The sequence below is a fragment of the Canis lupus genome, chromosome 7 (genome assembly GCF_003254725.2).
Source record: "Canis lupus dingo isolate Sandy chromosome 7, ASM325472v2, whole genome shotgun sequence".
NCBI classification, from domain to species: domain Eukaryota; kingdom Metazoa; phylum Chordata; class Mammalia; order Carnivora; family Canidae; genus Canis; species Canis lupus.
Window position 1 is genome coordinate 77306477 of NC_064249.1, and position 8191 is coordinate 77314667.

Consider the following 8191-nt stretch of genomic DNA (forward strand, 5'->3'; position numbering starts at 1 on the left):
TGAGTTCATCTTTTTTTTTTTTTTTTTTTTAATTTATGAGAGAGAGAGAGGCAGAGACAGGCAGAGGGAGAAGCAGGCTCCATGCCGGGAGCCCGTCACGGGACTTGATCCCGGGACTCCAGGATCATGCCCTGGGCCAAAGGCAGGCGCCAAACCGCTGAGCCACGCAGGGATCCCAACCTCCTGAGTTCATCTTAAGCCAATTCTTAGTGTCTGTTTAGTAAAACGGAGAGAGAAGCTTCCCATCCTTCACTTTCCCTGTACTTGAGCACCTTAGTGTCCAATGCAGTGGTCTTGATCCATGTCTCATTTACATCCCGCTCCAACTCCAGAGAACCTCACCCTGTTCAGATTCAGCACAGGAAAAACCAAACCAGCTACAGATGACATTCTGTATGATTAGCTGATGACTCATGTGTTTTGTTGTTGTTATTATTAGCACTCTAACTTCTAGATTTCCCAGCCTTCCTTATTAAACTGCACTGCAAAAATCCAGGTGATTTATTACATAAATAAATCTTAGTTTTGGTACCAGTAAAATTGCATTCCCAGCAAAGATAAATTAGAAAATACTGAACAATAGGGACACCTGGGTGGCTCAGCAGTTTAGCACCGCCTTCGGCCCAGGTTGTGGTCCTGGAAACCCGGGATTGAGTACCACATCGGGTTCCCTGCGTGGAGCCTGCTTCTTCCTCTGCCTGTTCCTCTGCCTCTCTCTCTCTCCCTCTCTCTCTCTCTCTCTCTCTCTGTCTCCCTCTCTGTGTCTTTCATGAATAAATAAACAGAAAAATCTTTTAAAAAATTAAAAAATTAAAAAAAGTTTACTTATGTCTTGCTTGCAACTGGAGTGGGTATCCAGGAGATTGGTATATCAAATAATTCTAAATCTTATGCACTTTAGGAAGATGTCAATGTTGTGGTTTTCACCAGGTAACTCCTATGTTACAGGTACTTTCACGTAGCGGCAAATGTGAAGATTGTATGTTTATTTCTCCTTTCAGGTGGTTACGGACCATTTCTATCATCTTGTTCTTGAACAAACAGGATATGCTGGCAGAAAAAGTCTTGGCAGGGAAATCAAAAATTGAAGATTATTTCCCAGAGTATGCAAATTATACTGTTCCTGAAGATGGTAAGATTTCAGAACTAGTTTTTCCTGATAAAGGAAAAGAATTGATTTTGTATTATAATAGGCCTGTTACTGTAGTTCAAACAGTTCTGATGATTTTAGGGAATTCAATTAATTTGAATCAACCCTCTGGTCTACTGCCCCACCTTAGAATATGGGAGTATTAAAATGTCCTACTTAGGATTCCATTTGTAGAAATGCCAAGGTTTGACTTTCCATACAAACTGTGCAGTAGGTGACAGGGCACTTTTGGGTGTGAGTAGGTCACTTGCTGAATTAAGTTGTGTCTCTTGGTGCTTTGGTTGGGTCTATTGTGAACTGGGCACTGTGTCAGCCCTTTACATCGACCTTGAACCTCACCATAACCCTAACAATAACTACCTTTCTGTTATTTGCGTGTTTTCCTGTGGAAAGTGAGCCGAGAGAGGTAGTCACTTGTTTGAGATCACTCAGGTAGTGCTTGCCAGGACAAGGCAGCCTCTGAACCCCTTGGGCCCACACTTTCAGCCACCATGCCTACCTCTTGTCCCTAGCGATGACTTGGGCTACCATCAGGGTGGCCAAGCATCTCCAAGGTTCAGGGAGCATGGAGGAGGGGTGCTCTCTGTGCTAAATCCTGGAAGGCCCCGCCCCAGGCAGACCTCATTTCCAACTGTTGCTCTTCAGTTCTCAGCACATGCTGGGCCACCTTATAGGAGGGATTTATTTGTAACAAAATGATACTACTTCTTAAATTTTGAACCTCCAATTAGATAAAGTAGAAAGAAAGGGAATTTCCTTAGAAACTCAGGAAAACTCAGATAAGAAGTGAAGAAAATTCATAGTGATCCTCGTGCTAACCTCAGCCAGCCTGGTGGCCTGCCCCCAGCCTAAGAGGAGTCAGCAATGCTCAACTTGCCTTGCCCTCTCTTCCCTGGACTGTGGCCTCCAGTGAGCTGGACCTTCTTTGTTTTCCTGCCAGCTAGGCCCCCGTGCCCCATACCCTGGACAGTCAACACTCAAGTGTCCACTGTGACATGTTCGTCCTTCTTTCTTTCTCCATCTGGATCCTGGCACTTGTTCCCCTCTTCTCAGCTCTGGATCTGGCCAAGATAGCGCCCTGCCTGGACTCCCTTACTCTCCTCCCTCAATGTTCCAAAACATTCTCTGAATTTCTGCCAAAATCTTTCTGAAATACAACCACAACCCTAGGTATGATTCCTACCAACAGGGACTTAATCCCACCAAAAGCTGAGTCCATACCTGCCTGACCAGGAAATACTACAAGTTAGGTTCCCCCACCATAACCCTCCATCGATCCTGTGCTCTTCCCACACACACCCTCTGTGGATCCTGTGCTTCTCTCCCCCATGGCTCCTCCTTCCCCATGCACTGAGCCCACCCAGGCACCTGCCTGGGCCAAGCATGGCAGGTCTCCAGGTCAAGCCTCATTCATCACCTGTAGCAATCCCCATCACCTGCTAAGCCATGAGTAATGATATAATCAGAGTAGTTGCAACAGAGGAGGAAGAGAGTAATAAGAGCATGCAGTGAAGCCTAGATTTTAAGAAAGTAGATTTCAGGGATCACAGAAAATATTGAAGGACCTCATGAACTTAGAATCTGCATGGGACAATCAGGTCACTGCAGTTGATTTCATGTAAGGACTCCAAATGTCCAAGTCAGTGGTAGGAACATGAAGGGGAGGTCCTCCTAGAACAAGGCTAAGTAGAGAGAAGGCAGACCAGATGAGCACAACCAGTGTCAAAACAGCCTCTTGGAACTTCTCCCTCACCAGAGCTCTGAAGGGGATGGCAGCTGTGAGCTTGGTCAGTTCCGGGGCATGCTTTCATTTTATTTGAGTGGGAGTCATCCTCCACCACCAGAAACAAAAGCAAAACTTTTATTAGAGCTAAATGAGAGAAATAAAGTGCTGTGGGTGTACGGCATCCCAACTTTGTCATTCCTCTTATATTTTCCATAGAGTTGTATGTTTGTTGCACATTATTTAAACTAAATTCCACTTGGACTTTTTATAGCAACACCAGATGCAGGAGAAGATCCCAAAGTTACCCGAGCTAAATTCTTTATCCGAGACCTATTTTTGGTAAGCAATTTCATTCTTTGTTTCTCTACCACCTTAGAGTTATATTGTTCTTTGCAATTTACATATTACTTAACTTTTCGAGATCTCATTTAATCTCCCCCAAATTATGAGAGATGAGGGAAGGTGTTGTTGCTTCCTCTCACCGCTGAGCATGCTGAGGTTCAGAGAGTTTAGGCTTCTCGCCTCAGGTCACACAGCTTCCAAGCTGGGAGCACAACACTCTTCCCACTGGGCACAGGGCCCCTGGGAATGGCACTGAGATGAGCCAGACTGTATTCACTTGTTGCATTTTCCAAGAGACTTTGAACAGACCTCTCCCTTTATTCACCACTAGGAGGCTAATTCAGACTTTAGACAAATTCAGATCTCTCTTTACTTTTTATTTCGAGATGATTTCAAACTTACATAGAGTGAAAGACCTATACAATTAACTCCCAGATACTCTTCACCCAAATTGGCCAGTTGGTAAAATTTTGCCAAATTTTCTTTATCTATCCATCCATCCATCCGTCCATTTTCTCTTGAATAACCATCCTTTTAAGAGAATATTCTCTTAAAAACTGTGAGTTTTTACTAGCTTGAAACTAGTAGATGCCACAACACCACAACACCCAAGGGCATTTTCCCAGGAATGCCCAAACAGCACAGGACCCGTGGACTGCGGGCTTCTGGAGAGGTGACAGTCAGCCCCATCGCAGTGGGGATGGTCCACAGTGTGCCAGGCATTTCCATGGGGATCAGGTGCCAGCCTGACTCCGCTGGGGAATCTCTTTCTCTACCTTCTTCCTACCACGGCCCCTGTTGGTTGCCGCCTGAATCCTATACTGAGTGAAGAAGTTAAAGTGGGACGAAAATCAAGTGCCCGAGTGAGTTCTGAGGAGCAGTGCTTCCCCGGAGTTTACCCAGTAGCAGGGGGAAGGGCTCTGCAGTGAGGAAGTCCGGGAAATGCTGTGAAACTGAGGCAGGTTTCTCTGTTGTCCGACTGTCTAGAACCTGTCTAGATTAGCCTGTGATAACGGGCTCCTTTTTTGAGGAGCATCTTGCAAAACCATAAAAATAGAAAAACACATAAAAAGTGTTCCAGAAAAATGCTGTTCTAATGACAACTGAAAGTTAATTAAGTGTGCACATTAGGTATTTAAAGATCAGAAACGGGGATCCCTGGGTGGCGCAGCGGTTTGGCGCCTGCCTTTGCCCCAGGGCACGATCCTGGAGACCCGGGATCGAATCCCACATCGGGCTCCCGGTGCATGGAGCCTGCTTCTCCCTCTGCCTGTGTCTCTGCGCCTCTCTCTCTCTCTCTCTGTGACTATCATAAATAAATAAAAATTAAAAAAAATAAAGATCAGAAATGGAGTCGCCCCTCCCAAAATGAGTGGCCCTGCCACCACCATTTGGGTGCTGGGAGAGACCTTTTACACTCTGACAGTGGACGAAATCTGGTTTATATTCAGTTTGCAAGTCAGGGGTTACTGCCTTACATTCTTCATGGTGGAATTTGCCCAGGTCAGTGTGTCGTCTGAGGAGTTCTGAGCTGGAACCCCACACCCCAGACTTAGAAGGCAGCAGGGTGGGTTCTTGATCAGTAACTGATATTGGTCAATGGTTATTGATCAGTATTGAATCTGGACAGGAGCAGATTTGGGCAGCACAATATCTTTACTGACAGAGGGCCCCGAGATGGGGTGGGGATTAAAGGCTGTAAATGGAGAGGGGGGGATGTGGGGGCGCCTGGCCGGAAGTGGAGGGGGGCTTGGGCCGAGAGGGGTAGGGGTAATGGGAAGAGCCGTCGGGTAAGGAAGGGCCACATACTGTGAGCTGTCTCCTTGACTGTCCTCACACGAGGAGGACGCTGAGCACCAGGCCCGCCGAGTCAGGGTCACTTCCTCCCACGTCGGAGAGCCCCAGCTCATTCCCAGAGCGGGAGGAACCCAGGATGGAGGCAGCCAGGGGCCAGCAGGAGGGGGCCAGGCCGTCAGCAGGCCAGGGGCCTCCGGGGCAGCGTCACCAGAGCTTTCACAGCAGCAGGTTTAAGCAGCAGAGCAGGAGGTGGGCCTGTGTCTTGATGCCCTGGCATCTGACCGAAGCCTGTCAGATGTTTTCACTGGGCTTCTCATCCCGGTATTTTATGAGCACCCCCTCCATTTTCTTTTACCTTGAACATCATCTCAGAGAGAGCCTCAGAGACGGGCAGCGGCCCCGCGAGCTAGTCTGAAACGGGCGTTTCCCTCGACAAGCTTATTTCTGTCATTTAAAATGAAAATGTTTAGAAATGGTAGAAAATGTCTCGTGTGCTTAAAGACAAGCAAACTGCAACAACCTTTGCAATGACTCTGCCTTACGTTCTTGTTGCTCCAGGCAGGGACACACTGGCCAGATGGTTCCAGAAGAAAGCCTAATTCTTACCCATGATGCACTTCCTCCCTGTGTGCCAGTTATTCCACTCAGTGCTTAGGGCTACAGATACCCGACCTGCCCGTTCCCGTGGCCATGAGTCTTTTAAAACTTGTAATTGCTCAGGAGAAGCTGAACTATTGCCAAAACTGAGTCTGTCCTGCCGGGAGGAGTTTCCTAACCTGATGAACATCTTTAGACAGAGAGGCAGGGGTCTGTCTCGGTTTCTCTCCAACAGCTGGTTCCCAAGATGCTTTGCAGGAAAAGGGGTTGGGTGAAGGGGACAAGGAGGACATCCAGGGACCCCTGTGGGCATCTGTGAAGAAAGCTCCACGTGACCTCTGCATCTGCAGTCGGGGGCAGCCATAACAAAGCGCCACAGGCTGGGGTGGAGGCTGACAGTTCTGGAGGCTAGAAGGGGAGGTCAAGGTGTCAGCAGGGTTGGCTTCTCCTGAGGCCTCTCTCTTTGGCTTGTCAGTGTTCACCTTCTCCTTCTGCCTTCACGCTGTGTCTCCACGTGCCCTTCCCTCTGTGTGTGTCCCAGTCTCCTCCTGGCCTGTGAGGACACCCAGGTTACTGGATTCAGGGCCGCCCACATGACCACGTTTTCACTTAATTCTTTCAAAAGAGATCCCACCCCCAAATAGTCACATTCAGAGGCGCTGGGGGTTAGGACTTCAACATATGAAGTTGAAGTGGGGAGGACACAGTCTGGCCCATGACAGCCTCTCTCCACATTGCCCTCCTTAGCTTCCCGGTGCACATGAGCATGTCACTCCAACATGGCCTTAGGAATCATGACCAATCATGCTTTTTCTCCTCTGGGAGAAAAGCCACAAACCTCCCGGTGCTAACCAGAGGACATCTCCAGAGAACACTCATGTTCTGTGTGGAGAAGGAGGCAGTATGGCTGATGTGCGATCCACATAGAACGACTAGTCATATGTGGATACTTAAATTTAATATTCAAATTAAAAGTCCATCTCCATTGCATCAGCTAGTGATAGTGGCTCCCCTATTGGCAGGGTGAATATAGAACATTTCCATTATTGCAGAAAGTTCCATTTGATAGCAGTGGTTTAGGACTGACATTCATTTCTGGAAAATTCTACCCTCATTTCTCTCAGTGGCTATGCATGTCCTATCTCAGCTGAACTCTAAGCTGCTGTGGGCAGAGGTAAGTGTGAGACTGACTTTCCAGCAGTGCTCAGTATTTAAACAGCCCCGACAGCTAAGTGTTCCTGTGTCAAACGAACCACAACCCCAGATCCTCCTCCTTGATCAAAGTGTTGCCTAAATTCTTCTCCAAGGATGAGTGGGGTGGCAGCAGCGTTCCCACCCTGTGGTGGCCAGAACCCCACAGCACAAACAGCTTTTTTTTTTTCTTTCTTTTCTTTTTTTTTTTTTTTTTTTTTTTTGCAGAGGATCAGCACAGCGACAGGGGATGGCAAACATTACTGCTATCCACACTTCACCTGCGCCGTGGACACCGAGAACATTCGCAGGGTGTTCAACGACTGCCGTGACATCATCCAGAGGATGCACCTCAAACAGTACGAACTCTTGTGAGGCAGCCCTGGAGGAGGTGGGCGCGCCTTCTCACACCTCTCTCCGCCTGCCTCTCCTCCCTTGGCCACCCTGCCAGGTGGAACATTTATTTCAGGACCATCTGTCAGCCCCAAGCCATGGTAGGGAGCTCCCAGTTTCATCCGGCTGCCACCTGTCCTGTTTTCTGTTGGCTCCTGTGTGACCACCAAGCCGCTGGCTACCTCTGTTCCCCTCAGGTTTGGTTTGTAGCTTTTGTTTTCACTGAGCACAATCTTCTGCAGCCCCACACCCACCAATTTGTGTCACTGCAAACCACCACACTCTCTCACATGGGTGGTACCTCAGTGGTCTCTCTGGGTGGGGGCCCCTTTTCTTCATCCATTCAGTGCTTTAGTAATCCAGCAGGAACTTGATAAATGGGGGAGAAATGGCACATTTTTCTGAATTACCAAGCATGATCGTAGAGGCAGGGGTACAGGGGGTAAGCCACATGCTTGGCGCTGCTAGCTTTATGAAGCTGCGGGCGGACAAGTGGCCGCCCCTTCTGAGCTGCATTGGCCCAAGAGCTGGGATAGACCTCAAGTCACAGAGTGGAGAGAAACCCTTTCTCAGTCCTATTTGAGTCGCTGCCAACCTCACACATCAAATTAGACCTACTTTGAGCCTTTTACATTTAGGCAGAAACCTACCACATGCACCTCTGCAAAGTGTGTCCTGTCTAAAAATGATCCTTTAGACTTTGACTATGCTTGGACAAGAGTCTCCTTCCATATATTGTTGTTTTTTTGCTGGTTTATTATAACTGTACAGACCACAAGATGTAATATTATTTTATATAACTACTTAAAAAAATTCTTGTAGATTTTTGTGCCTTGATTATGGCTATATCTGTAAAAGTAATGTGTTTATTGTGCTGAACAGCTAAATGTCAACATTACCTGCTGCTTGCTCTAAAAAAGAGAATGGTATCTGTAGAATTTAGGATATTTTATCAGGTTAGTACTTTTGAAAATATCCTTGATTAAATACACACA

General features: G+C 47.4%; 1 protein-coding gene across 12 annotated transcripts in view; it reads left to right on the forward strand.

Moving 5' to 3' along the window:
• Positions 1-8033, forward strand: part of GNAL (G protein subunit alpha L) — a 142434-nt gene extending 134401 nt beyond the window's left edge. For all 12 annotated transcript variants that reach the window (XM_025429547.3, XM_049112956.1, XM_025429551.3 and 9 more), the window contains 3 exons: positions 1002-1132; positions 3148-3215; positions 7032-8033. In XM_025429547.3, coding sequence (XP_025285332.1) covers positions 1002-1132; positions 3148-3215; positions 7032-7178 — 346 coding nt within the window. In that variant the 3' untranslated portion in view covers positions 7179-8033. The remainder of the gene's footprint in view (positions 1-1001; positions 1133-3147; positions 3216-7031) is intronic.
• The last annotated feature ends 158 nt before the right edge of the window (positions 8034-8191 follow it).